At 42.2% G+C, this 14,037-nt stretch overlaps 1 protein-coding gene across 1 annotated transcript in view; it reads left to right on the top strand.

Moving 5' to 3' along the window:
• Positions 1-14,037, top strand: part of STRAP (serine/threonine kinase receptor associated protein) — a 151,667-nt gene that overhangs the window by 34,418 nt on the left and 103,212 nt on the right. Inside the window, exons 4-6 of the mRNA XM_086920863.1 lie at positions 303-375; positions 5,338-5,437; positions 7,260-7,397. Coding sequence (XP_086776989.1) covers positions 303-375; positions 5,338-5,437; positions 7,260-7,397 — 311 coding nt within the window. The remainder of the gene's footprint in view (positions 1-302; positions 376-5,337; positions 5,438-7,259; positions 7,398-14,037) is intronic.

Below are 14,037 nucleotides of genomic sequence, written 5' to 3' on the forward strand. Positions count from 1 at the left end.
TACACATGTCCTTATGCACCTCCCTTAATAATCCACATTCGTCTCCTTGGAGGCTTTCCAGAACAGAGTATTGACAGTCGATGTGGAAACCACGTTTCTTGTTGATTAGAAACTGCAAAATTGCAGGCGTTTAATTTCTTTCCTTCAACTTTAATTGTAGTGCCAAGGCAATCACATGCATGTAGTAACATTGTGGGTAGAGTGTGGATTGCAGTTTTTGGATTGCGGGAATGATTCTAGAATACAGTTAATCTTAGTTCAACCCGGTTTTAGTTTTTTTTTTTTGTTTCTTTTCACTGTAGGACAGCAACAACCTTTTGACGGGTGGTCAAGACAAACTGTTGCGCATATATGACATGAACAAACCAGAAGCAGGTGAGATTTCGTTGATTAATGTTCAATTGGCAACTTCTGGCATCAAATCACAAGGTGTAATTTCCCAAATGTGTACTCTAATTTTTGTACACATATCAAATGCAGGTGCGCTTCACTATCAATAAAAGAAATGTTTTCGTGCCCCCAGGTTTAAATTCTTAAAAACAAAGTACATTATGTATATTATACATTGCAGGAAAGAATTTAATATGTTAAACCCAAAGGATGCAAACAAATAGAATCTAGAGACCAGTTTGGATTATGTCTTTAGGCCCATTATTCTGTCTAGCAGAATATTTCTGCTCGAATATATCTGTATACTAATGTACATTAAAGTATTTTAACAATTGGGTACATTAAGCACCTTCTTCTGTGACTTCCAAAACTATTATGTAAACTTTTTTTTATTTTTTTATTTTGTTACTTTTTACTTTTCGGCTTGAGTAATCTGATGTAATAATCAAAATCCTACTACAGTTTACATTTTTTTAAAGTTCAAATAACAAACCTTTGCGTTTAGGCTGTGCAAATTGTTGATGGGTTATTTTTGTCAGCAGCATGTTTTATTTCACCAGAATCCATTAGTAGTGACTGCTATTAGATGTTTGAGCTGTGAATAATTTAATTGTATTTGGGATAAATAGTTATTGTTGAAGTGTTACATGCGAAACTAGGCCAAATGCACCCATGGAATTAATAGGGAGTACATAATCCGCCAATCCAAATAACTCTTGCTCTGTGATTATGGGCTGTTTCTAAATGCCTGGCCTTCACTATCCCAGCCACGCTACATGTTCTCCGGTATAACTACTTTCCTAGCTTTGCCCATAAACAGTCAAACATCAGTGAAAATTCATTTATAGCTGTTGCAAAATCATTCTGCACCACAGCTATTATTTTGATGATCAAACTTTCTGAAAACACTATCAAATTGTAACCATTGGCTTTGCTAATCCTTATTTTAGTTCCTTTGACAGCAGCTGAGAACATCTCTTTTCTGCCTCCGCATTTGGAACCAAGGAATATTGCTGTCCCCAATCTGCTTGAAATAGATTTTTGTTTTGTTTTTAGGTCTCGCCTAGGCAGTGCTTCCGCTGTCTCTTCGAGACTTCAGTATATGGGCATTAAGCTCCACCCATGTTCCACCCATCTTTCCAATTGGCTTCTCTTCCTGTCCTTTTGTAAATGATGGCTTTAGGTTAGTTGGTATGCTTAGTAGTTCCTCCTTAGTACCTCCCATAAGGCCATCCCCTCTTACATGTGTCCTTACTCTGTAGTTTTCATTAACCGGTTCAGGAGAACTATTTACTTAACGTACACACCGTCTCGGGACTGCCAGCTTCAGGAATGGCAGCAACTTCTTGTTTTGGTTGACTTTGGGCTTCCTGTCTAACAGACTTGACATTTGCATTTTTTGCTCATCAGACCTGTTTCAAGGGCCACTGTTTTTGTTCAGCTTATTTTACTTTAATTGCTCCTCCATCCTTTGATTCAGATTTGCCACTGTTGATATTTATTTGTTAGGAGTTAAATTTTATTTATTGCGATTGCCATGTGTTTTGTAGAGCTGACGCCGAGACTCTGTTCCCCAGGCACAAGGTCGTCAGCTCTATAAGCTACTCCACATCAGTAGCTTGAAAAGCAACTTTTTTTCTACTTATCGAGAACCCAGTAGCTCACAAGACCATCCTACTGGCCCTCATTTATTGTGTTTAAAGCTCTCAACTGGAAATGGGGACTGTAGTGTTGCACATTGTCTCAAAAGACTTCGAGATCTGCAGACACTTTCCTTTAGTTTAGTTTTTGAAAACATTCCAAATAGGATGGGCTGCCTAGAATCGGCTGCATACAGCAAGCTTTGTCTGTTCCTTTGTCTGCCCCTTGACTTCACCAATGTTCACCACGAAGTGCAGACTCCGGTAAACTTTGAGTGGCCTGCATTTACTTATTGTTGTTTGAATTGGTATAACTGAACTGAAATATTATGTTAGTTTTGTGCTGAGTCTAAATGCATTCGCGTGATGTTAGCTCAACTCCACTTTTGCGAATGTCTTCGGAAGCCGTGCCCACTTCCAGAGTCTCAGAGCAAGGAACCACAGGTGTTTGTTTTAAAAGCGCTGGTTGTTCGTGCCATCTTACAGTGACATTCATTGCCTGAAATTAGCCTGTCAAGGTGCTGCCAAGCTCCTCTGAGGCTTCTTTGTATCTGAAGCACCGGGTGTAGAAAGAAAAGCAGCCAGTTTTTTTAAATGCATAATCAGAATGGATATCGTCACCATTGCTTTTGCATCAAGACCACTTAGGGATGCTGAAGTTATATATTCAACTTTGGAAAAAAAACACTTGCATGTTGGTGGGTCATAGAATACTTTCGTAAATATGTATATGGTACCCCATTTAAAGTTGGGTCTGATCATCCTCCATTGGTGGAGCGGTGTACTACCAAAGGTTGTGGAAAAGCAACACCAAGAATTGCTAGATGGCAGTACAAATTGCAAGATTTTCATTTCAGTGTGGAATATATTCCAGGTGCCAAGAATATTTTAGCATATTGCTTATCCCGTTTACCAATTAAGGAGGATTGTGAAAAATCTGTGACTGATGAGGACATGTGAAGTGTGGATGCATTAAGCAAGATGAATGGAAGAATACCTGCAATAATTATCAGGAAATACAAGAAGTCATCAAATATAACTGTTCTCAATGGCCGATTAAGAAAGATTTAGATGACGAATTGTTACCTTATTTCTATGATGCTAATGAATTATCGGTCCTAGATTACGTGTTATTTTGTGGTGTACAGTTGGTAGTACCTAAAGTTTTGCTGGAACAAGTGTTCGACATGGCTCATGTAGGTCATCCTGGCATGTCTAGTATGAAAAACAGATTACGTTCTGAGTTTTTTGTGGCAGGCCATTGATGGGTGTATTGAGACTAAGGTTAGATCCTGTGTTGAGTGTGCCATCAGTGATCAATCGCAAAAGATTATCAGCTATGAGAAAGCTCCTGTTTCTGGACCAGAAAAGGTATGGGAGAGAATTTCTCTTGACATTGCCAGTCCAATGTGTTTATCCAAAAGTCAGGTGTATGTTATTCTTATTTTTCGATTATCCCAGTGGCCAAAAATTAAATTGGTTCATCAAGTCGATTCTCACACAGTAATTCCTTTTCAAAAACTTCATTTAAAAATTGAAGGATTTCCTAAATGTTTGGTTACGGATAATGTGTGCAGTTACAGTCAACTGAGATGAAGGATTATTTGAATAAACATGGCATTAGCCATTTACGAACATCTGTGTATTATCCACAAAGTGACGGAATTGTAGAAAGATGGATAAGAGTTCTAAAGGAAGGTATACAATTGGCTTTAGCTAGTGGGAAGAATTGTTCTCAAGCACTCAAAGATTTAGTGTGGAATTATAGTTATTCCTAGAACGGTCGATGATATAGCCCCGTTTGAGAAAATGAGGGGTAGGAAGGCTGTGTGTGACTTGAACCAGATGTGGATTATGGAAATGAGAAACTAAGTTGATCGTTCCAAAGTGGCTGGTGGTTCCAATGGTAATAGTCGATGGCTATCAAATGATAAACAGGCGTCTTTTCAAAGGTATAAGAGTCCCATGTTTCAATTTCAACTTGGTGAATGGGTTCGTGTGAAGAAGGGAAGATTAGTTAAATCTGGAGAATTCAAATTTTCTATTCCCATTAAAAAGTCAGAGTGGGGCACCAGAGTTATCGGTTGGAAACGTGTGGCGCATGAGCAAAGTAGTTAAAGGGCCTAAGTGTTTATGGCCTAATGTAGATACGTTTTCTGGACCAAGAGATGTTGTAATTAAACAATACAATAGTGATGAGTCAAATAAGACATCTGCTTTAAGATTAAAATCTAAACCAGCTTGGTGTAAAGATTGTCATAGTCTATAAATGTAAACCATGTGTTCACGCCTCATGTTGAACACACCGTACCTGATTGTATTACTCAACTTTGACATTGTACATATGTTTTTGTTTGCATACCGTTTCACCTGTGTCATTTCATTGTTGTGGAAATGTTGTTATTTTCTTATTTGCCATTCATTTGTATAATTCTTATCATTTTCTCTAAATTGTAAATTTGTTAATGATAGGGGATGTGTGACATCCTGACCAATGCTGACCAATGGAATCTTGGGCTAGAACCTGGTGATGGCCCAGATTCCAGTTTAGGTCAGTTGGCCCAGGCTTTTCTTGAAACTAGCTGCTTTCTATTTATGCGTAAATAAACATCTATATTTACTCTACACTCCTCATCTTCATCTTTAAGGAGGAATATTATAGGTACCTACATTGTGGATTTCATACTTCTGGGGATTGTTTGTTGTGTTTTTTATTTTTTATTTTATTTTTTAAGCATGTTATGGTTTTGTTGCATTAATTCACAATTCTGAAGTATCCATACGTGTACTACAGTAAACACTAGTCTATTATTTTCCTTATTTATTTTGAGCACTACTAATGTATATGTCTATATGATGCATAGAAGTTTAATTTTGCATGCAGGTATGTGGATAAATAAATAAAATGCTCACTACTTCATTGATGGCAAGCACTTTTTTGTGGAAGCACACAACTTCTACCTATTCAAAACATGAACTCCTTACTCCCAACATGTGGACAGAGCCAAAACCCTTCTCCTTGTGGTTTTCACATCCTTGTCTGGTGACCGCTGCGCTGTGAAGCCAGTCCATAAAGAATGAGAAAGAATAACTGTATGCTCCAGGTTCCGATATGGAATTCGGCGAGACACTTGTGATAGGCATGTTGACTTATTGTTATCCATGTCTTCATGTGTAAAACAAAATAGAAAAAAAAATAATAATATTTAACTCCATGACAGTATTGTGCAGAGAGGACCATTTTAAATGTGAATTGTTCTAAGTGTATTTTATCCTTGCTTTACTCAAAATTATTTTTAATTTTAAGATCCTTTGGAGATTGGTGGCCACACCTCTGGAATCAAAAAGGCTCTCTGGTACAACGAAGACCGGCAAATTCTTTCAGCAGCAGATGACAAAACAGTCAGGTAAACTACAACTAGTTTGCTGTATGGAAATATCATTTGGTCTTTAATTCGATATTTGTATACCCAAAGCCCTTTGTCTGCTGAGAATATTCAGTGAGAAAGCGAAACACATCTCCCTGCTCACCTCTTACTGGGCGTGGACATGCTTGTTTTTGTTAGCAGTAGAGCAGACGTTGAAAATTAAAATGTTGGCTCACTGTAATATACCTGCCTTGCACAAGCTACTAGTTACTTTCTTAGCAGATATTATTTTTGCAACAGATAATTATATATTTAAATATGAAAACAACTGCAAATAAAATAATCATTGTTGCATACGGTTCTCGGGTAGTTTGCACGTTTATCTTACAGAATACTAAGTGTGCAACCCTGGCTTTTAACTTTGTGATGAAAGCTCAGAAGGGAACTTAACACAAGTTAATTATTGAGCTGCGCTTAGGCTTCTACCAACGGCCGTTCTAAAAATGTATGTTTGAAATATTATTTTCTAATTGCATTGCTGATTAAAGGACTGCACATTACTGCAGCTTGCAATATAAAATTTGTGATTCGAATTTATGTTGATTTCTTTTAATTAGTATGTTTGTAAACAAAAAAGTGGGTGACCTAGGTTGGCAATTAACTAGTTAACATTCGTTATGGAATTGTGTTGTTCACCACCACCCCCCTCTTCCGAACATAGTTGTTTTCTATCACCTCTACTTTCTTGTTTGACAAGCGTTTCGGTAAAAAAAGATAATGCATTGCTACCATTTTCTTACTTCAATCAACTGATCTGTTGAGCAGTATACTTTTGTTTCACAGCCACAGCTGCAATTTGCTTTAGGCAGGAAAGCGTACTACTTATGAATGTGGATATCCTAATGACGGTGCATTTGTGTTTTATTAGCTTTCACATGAACACAATATTCCTCAAGCACATCAACATTTTTGAGATTTTTAATTTCAACTGTATATGTGAATAGCTTTACACCATTCTTTTCTAAGCGCTTTACATTAATACTAAAGGCATAAATAGAAGGAGAAACTTGTTTCAATTCTGCATCAGAGTAGCACTGCAGTTTGCTGGTTTCTCTTCTATTCCTTTTCACTTCCTGTGGAATACAACAATGAAGTTTTTCTTCTACTTCTCTATTCAGTTGACCAACAATTGAGGCACAGAGGAGAACTTTACACGGGCAATCTTTTATACCATTTTAGATATGGATTGGTTTTACGATATTTGACCAGTTCTCAATCCATGGTATTTGTTTTAGTCGCAAATTGAGCATAGGAATTCACAGTTTTAGGTCCATATTCTAACTACACCAGAAGAGGACCTTGGATCGGTTCTCTACAACTGGACCTTTACTTCTGATTATGCAACTAGTGGTATGGGGAGATCTCTTGGAGTGGGCCCTTTTTGAAATTGCTTTGTTTTTGTATGTGCGAACACAAAATGGTTTGTGTTGCAAACAAGGACAATTGTATTAGGTTTACTACACAGCTGTCTGCATTTTCTGCTTTATCCCAATACCTTAATTTTGGAATTCAGAAGATTCTGCTTTAATATTTTGACTAGTAAGTTCATTTTGCCTCAGTCATAAATCCTAAATGTGACAAGCAACCCAATAGTTTATTGAGCTATTTAATCTAATCTATACCTTTTCGAAGGTGATTGTCCTGTTAGATTATATCAGCTGATTTTGTTAGCTTACTGTTGAAAGCCCAAGAAAGGATGCATGTGCAGTTAACATATGCACTGCACAGCTAAAGGTTTCCTTTGTGTGGACTCTGAATATTGATTGACCTTTCATGTAGTATGCTATTTGTATTTTTTCAGGCTATGGGACAGGGCCAGCATGACTGAAGTAAAGAGCCTCAGCTTTCCCACGTCTGTAAGCAGTATGGAATATCTACCAGAGGGAGAGACGTTACTTATAACTTATGGCAAAACAATTGCTCTTTATAATACCGAAAGGTAAGTTGCGTACTTTATGCTATAATTGTACATACATTTTAAATTATGCCTGTAGCATCTTATTTCGTGACCACCGTACCTTTCCTGCTCTTGTGTGATCATGTTTTGCATCTTCTTTTAGCAGATTGTTTCCTCTTATCACCTCTGTGCTCTAGTGTTAGGCACAATATTCTGATGAGTATAAAAACGTCAGCACAAATGCAAGAGAAGCAAAATAATGGATTTGCCCTGCAAATATTGCATTAGCCTCCCAATTTGCAATCTGTTTATTATTCTACTGCTTAATGTACCCTATTGAGCTGATTATTGCCTGTTGTCCTTGGAACCACAGGTATCCGATTCTGCTGAGAGTTTACAAAAATATTAAGTTCATCCTTTGGTTTTCAGTCAATCAGGAGGTCTACCTACTGAGGATTCATCTAGAAAGATGCTTGTGTAAGGCAAATAACTAATACAATAAATAGTGTAATCTGTTCTTTTAATTATAAAAACACTCCATAAGTCCAATAGTTTAGTTGTATAGTAGTTTGGCAGTTAAACTCTGTGCTGGATACAATGTTTCTTTTTTTATTTTAGTCTTTTTATTACATTTGACATTAAAGAATCACAGTAAGCAGCATGTATCGTAATAACAAATAATAGACATGCTCCCGAGTTGTATGTGTACTGTGGTGCTGTGGGATTAAAGGTGCACCATGTTCTTCAAGGCCAAACGCCGACATAAAATGAGCCAATGGATGACGGGTAAATGGTGGCCGATGAGCCAGCGATTCCTGGTATTACACAGAGCCGCATTGAAGACCCTTGGGAGCAGTCTGGCCCCTACTGTGGTAGCCCAGGTGCTGTTTGCTTGCTTTGTTGACTAGGAAGTTAATTGTGTACTTGCGGTCTTTGAGTATGCTGAAGCTGTCTGAGGAGACACCTTTTTGTCATACTGGATCTTGACAAAGATGCAATTATACGACTGTGCTGCAGGCTGACCCTGCTGGAGATGCTGATGAAGCGGGGGAGGGGTGGAAGTTTGTCACCGGGGAAACCCACAAGTCGCATTAGTTCATCCTGGACATATGGAGGTAGCAGGCAAGAATTGGGGAGAGTAAGAAGGGATAGGGGGTTGGTTTAGATGAATCTTACTAACCGATGTAAATCGATTGTTAACCAGAGTAATGGGTACACGCAGTGAGAGCCAGATTGTTGAAACATGCAGGCTACAAAATGGGTGATGTGGCGTGACCATGAATGGAAGACCATCTTGGGCAGGTTTATGACAAGGTTTTCTGCACTATCTGAGTTCTTGATCTCTCAATTTATTTTTTCGCTCTCAATCGCTTTGTATTGGGGTTTTTTTTGTGTTGAAATTTTTTATTAGAAATTTCCAAATAAAAGTACAGATACGAAAAAATAAAATAAAGCAGGATAATATCTTTGACAAGTATAATTTTGTATTGGGTTTTAACAAGTAACCAATGCAGGTTTGGCTTGTTGCAGTATTCACATCTTATACTTGTCACACAACGCAATATTCAGATTATTTCCATCATACCCAAGGATGACGTAGAGTACAGGCAGTACCATTTAAGTAACTGTGCTCTCCTAAATTCATGAGTCTGTGATCTGCAAATAGTCCCACCATTTGCCCCAGACTTTGGTGTGCTTGACAACCTGTGGCTCTGCACCATTTCTTAAGTTGCGGCACAAAAGTCTATGTCTTTCCCACTCACTTGTCATGGGAGTTTCCTCTGAATGCCAGTGCTTGAAATGTCAATTTTGTCTAGTAGCAAATGGATTCCAATAAAGGTTCTGGTGCTGTGTGGCCCGCGCATCTATTCATAATTCCCCGTAACATAATTTTTGGGTTTCCTTCAACTTCCCACCCCACCACTTCTCCCTGACTTTCCCAGATCACATGGAAATAAATGCCCATAGCTTTTTAGGTCTCCCCTGGGCAGTGCATGGGCTGCTCTGCGAGGAATGCTGTATTCAGCGCTTTTGGTTGGTTGGTCTGCCTCTCTAAGTACCTTTTTACTCTGGTTGGTCAGTAGTATCGATCTGCCCTCTGAACATCACTGATTGATTCTTTTGGTTGGCCAGCTCTGGCCGTCTGTCGCCTCCTTTCCCCACACCCATTCCCTTTCATAATTGCTGCCATCACGTATTCTCCCCAGTGTCATCCATTGCTGCTCGATAGTTTAAAAAAAATGTGTTGCCCATCTGCGCTTCCATCTATACATTTATTTCATTGCAACTGTTTCATTTTTAATTAAATTCTACATAGACTACGTACGCCCATGTCTTCCCTCCTGAGAATTTTGTGCCTTGTGCGAGACTAAACCTCAGATTATTATGCACCTGTGAATGGCTATTTTGTGAAAGCCAGGGGGCAAAATTCCTTTTCAATTCTAGCCCTGGGTAGAGAGGAATTGACGCGTTGCTCAACTTGACATCAAAAAAACATACTGCCAATAAATTCCCCCAGTGATTAGGACACAGTGAGTCCTACCAACCAACCTTTTTAGTTTAAGATAGGTTTGTATGCCTGTTCTTCCAAGGTCGTGACCTGTAGGGTGAAACATTCCTGACACTTCGAGCAAAATATCCTTTAAATTGATGACATGACCAAGAATGCATAAAGGTGGTATTATATGTCTCGAGGTACCTTGACTTTAGTCAAGGAAAAATTACATACTGTAAAAACTGAATAATCTACACAGGAGCTGTCACACTCTCTTGGGAAGTGGAGATGGAACAGGTTTCACAACTTAAACAGTGGTGGAACAAAAATGTCATCTACTGTTAACTTATTTGCTTTCAGAACAGAGCTATTTATTCAGTTATAAAAGTGATCTATGTGTGCTTTCAATTAGTGTTATCTGCATAGCGCTTTGTAACCAAGTTGTATTATTTGCATAGCTCGAATTTTTTGTAAGCTTCGTTATTTCATAGCGCTATTATCCCACAGCGCTTAGATTGCTTGAATTGCATTGTTGTGTGTGATTTCCCCCGGCGCCCTGCTCTGACCTCCCCTCCATTTTGTTACTGCTGTTGTTGTGTTCCCCTGAGCCCGCCACGCCTCCCAGCTGAGCCGCCCTCGCCCCTCCCCCCTCCACCATCCATATATGACAGGAGTTCCCGCGCGCAGCGTTTACGCGCAGCGACCGCGCCCAACCCGCGCCGAAGGTAAGCCCGTCTACGCCCGTCCGCGCCTGGACCGCGCCCAGCGCCAGACCCCCTGCCCCTCGCGCTCCCCAGCCCCCCCGCACTACCTACGATGCCGCCACCCTCCTAGCCCTTAACCCTGGTCGCGCCCCAAACTGCGTCCTAGCCGCTCCTGGACGCACCCATGGACCGTTCTCCTGCTTCTCCTGCACATTCAGCGGCACCAACAACATCTCCGCCACGACCACACCACAGATTCCAGACCCCAACCACCTAGAATGCATCCTTCTCAACACCCGCTCGGTCCACAGGCACGCCATTGACCTTTGGAACCTCCTAGACACCATCTCTCCTGACGTCGCCTTCCTAACGGAAACATGGATGAACGCTTCCTCCGCCCCCGACATCGCCATCGCTATCCCTGATGACTATAAGATCACACGCAAGGACCGCACCGGCCATACAGGAGGAGGAATCGCTATCGTCCATAAGAAATCCATCCGCATCTCCACCAGCTCCGACGCCAACCTCGCTAACTCCGAACACCTTCACTTCCAGATCCACATCGACCCCAAGACAACTCTCAGAGGCACCCTCCTCTACAGACCGCCAGGACCCCGCGCTAAATTCAGTGAAGACATCACGGACTTCATCACCCCACACGCGCTCCCCTCCAAAGACTACATCCTTCTGGGAGACCTCAACTTCCACCTTGACAAGAACAACGACCGCAACTCCACCACCCTGCTGGACAACCTCGCCAACCTCGGACTTAAACAACTGGTCACTTCCCCCACCCACATCGCAGGTCACACACTCGACCCCATCTTCACCTCCAGCGACCATGTCTCCTTCAGCCACACTACGGATCTCATCTGGACTGACCACAGCTGCGTTCACTTCACCTACAACAAGCCGAAACCCATCATCCACCTCCAACCAACTCTACAAAGAAACTGGAATAAAACCACCACGGATCAGATCTCCACATCGCTCCTTCGAACCTCCCCAGCCCTCTCTTCTAACGCCAACGAAGCCGCCTCCAACCTCACCCTTTGGTTATCCAACACCGCCGACACCTTAGCACCACTGAAAAAACGTCAACACAAACTTGGCAACAAGAAGGCCTCATGGTTCAACGATGATCTCAAGAAGTCCAAGAAACTGTGCCGCTCCCTTGAAAAGGCCTGGAAAAAAGACCCATCCACTAGCAACAAGGACGCCTTCAAAAGCGCCACCCGTACTCACCACCAACTGATCCGAAAAGCCAAGAAAACAGCATTCAAGGATCGACTTGACAACAACGCCCACAACAGCAAGGAACTTTTCAACATCGTCAAGGAATTTTCCAACCCCTCGGCCAACTCCAACGACATCACCCCCTCCCAAACCCTCTGCGACTCCCTTGCCTCTTTTTTCCACAACAAGATTGCTGACATCCACAACAGCTTTGACAACCAACCCGGAAGCCAACCCGCCCTACCATCTGCTGACCATCTTCCCCCCGTAAACACCCTTAACGCCTGGAACCCAATCTCCACTGAAGACACCATCCGCCTGATGAATTCCATCCACTCTGGATCCCCCACAGACCCATGCCCTCACCACATCTTCAACAAAGCAGACTCCATCATAGCCCCTCACCTCCGAGACGTCATCAACTGCTCCTTCAACTCCGCTACCTTCCCAGAAGACTGGAAACACGCTGAACTCACCGCCCTTCTGAAAAAACCAACAGCAGACCCCACCGAACTCAAAAACTACCGCCCCATCTCGCTTCTTCCATTCCCGGCCAAAGTCATCGAGAAAGCCGTCAACATCCAGCTCGCCGCATTCCTCGAAACCAACAAATCCCTCGACTCCTCACAATCCGGCTTCCGAGCCAAGCACAGCACCGAAACCGCCCTCATCGCAGCAACAGACGACATTCGAACTCTACTGGACAATGGAGACACAGTCGCCCTCATCCTCCTCGACCTCTCTGCAGCCTTCGACACAGTTTGCCACAGCACCCTTTTACAACGCCTCAGAAACATCGGAATCCAAGGAAAAGCACTGGAATGGATCACCTCGTTCCTCACCGGAAGAACCCAGAGAGTCCGCCTCCCACCATTCAAGTCCGAGGCCTCTGAAATCATTTGCGGCGTACCTCAAGGATCTTCACTCAGTCCCACCCTCTTCAACGTATACATGAGCCCCCTCGCGACCATCGCCCGCCAACACAACCTCAACATCATCTCCTACGCGGACGACACTCAACTGATCCTTTCTCTCACCAAGGACCCCAGCACCGCCAAAACTAACCTACACGAAGGAATGAAAGAAGTCGCCGAATGGATGAAACAAAGCCGTCTGAAACTGAATTCAGACAAAACAGAAGTCCTCATCTTAGGTACATCCCCCTCCGCATGGGACGACTCCTGGTGGCCGGAAGCCCTCGGAAAAGCACCCATCCCGACAGACCACGCACGGAACCTTGGCGTCATCCTGGATTCTTCACTCTCCATGAACAGACAAGTCAACGCCGTATCCTCTTCCTGCTTTAACATTCTTCGCATGCTCAGAAAAACATTTCGCTGGATCCCCTCCGAAACAAGGAAAACAGTCACCCACGCTCTAGTCACGAGCCGACTGGACTACGGAAACACCCTATACGCAGGCACCACCGCTAAACTCCAGAAGAAACTACAACGAATCCAAAACGCCTCAGCCAGGCTCATACTAGACATCCCACGCAACAAACACATTTCTGGGCACCTTAAAGACCTCCACTGGCTACCCGTCAATAAGAGGATCACTTTCCGACTGCTTACCCACGCACACAAATCACTCTACGACATCGGACCAGATTGCCTCAACTCCCGACTGTCCTTCTACACCCCCTCCCGCCAACTTCGCTCTTCCAGCCAAGCCTTCGCCACTGTACCTCGCATCAACAAGACCACCATGGGAGGCAGATCCTTTTCATACCTGGCTGCCAAAACATGGAACTCACTCCCCGCTTACCTTCGCCTCACCCAGAATCACCTAGCGTTCAGAAAGCAGCTTAAAACGTGGATATTTGACAAATAATCCCCTCCCCCTCCTAAGCGCCTTGAAACCCTCTGGGTATGTAGTGCGCTATACAAATTTTATGACTTGACTTGACTTGACTCCACTGCAAAAAAAAAAAGAACTCAAAAAATTGTCATTTGAAACGCCAATAGCTCTAGCTTTCACTAATATGAGACTGATTGCATTGCAAATGCTTGTTTAGATTGTAGGCAGTGTAAATGTGGGGTCCTGCCCCTCTTCCATAGTTGCACTGGGTTGTAATAAAACACATGGCAATATATAAACTGGATCAGTGTGAGATTGGAGAAAATTGCTAGGGTTATCATGGCCATTTTGGTCTCTGTTGTCATCATTTGCCATCTTTCCATTTAATTTCGAAGCAACCCTAGGGTCTAGTGAGTTAGCCTGTAATGAGCAATATATTCTCAAT

Source organism: Lissotriton vulgaris, chromosome 1_1 (genome assembly GCF_964263255.1).
Source record: "Lissotriton vulgaris chromosome 1_1, aLisVul1.2, whole genome shotgun sequence".
NCBI lineage: Eukaryota > Metazoa > Chordata > Amphibia > Caudata > Salamandridae > Lissotriton > Lissotriton vulgaris.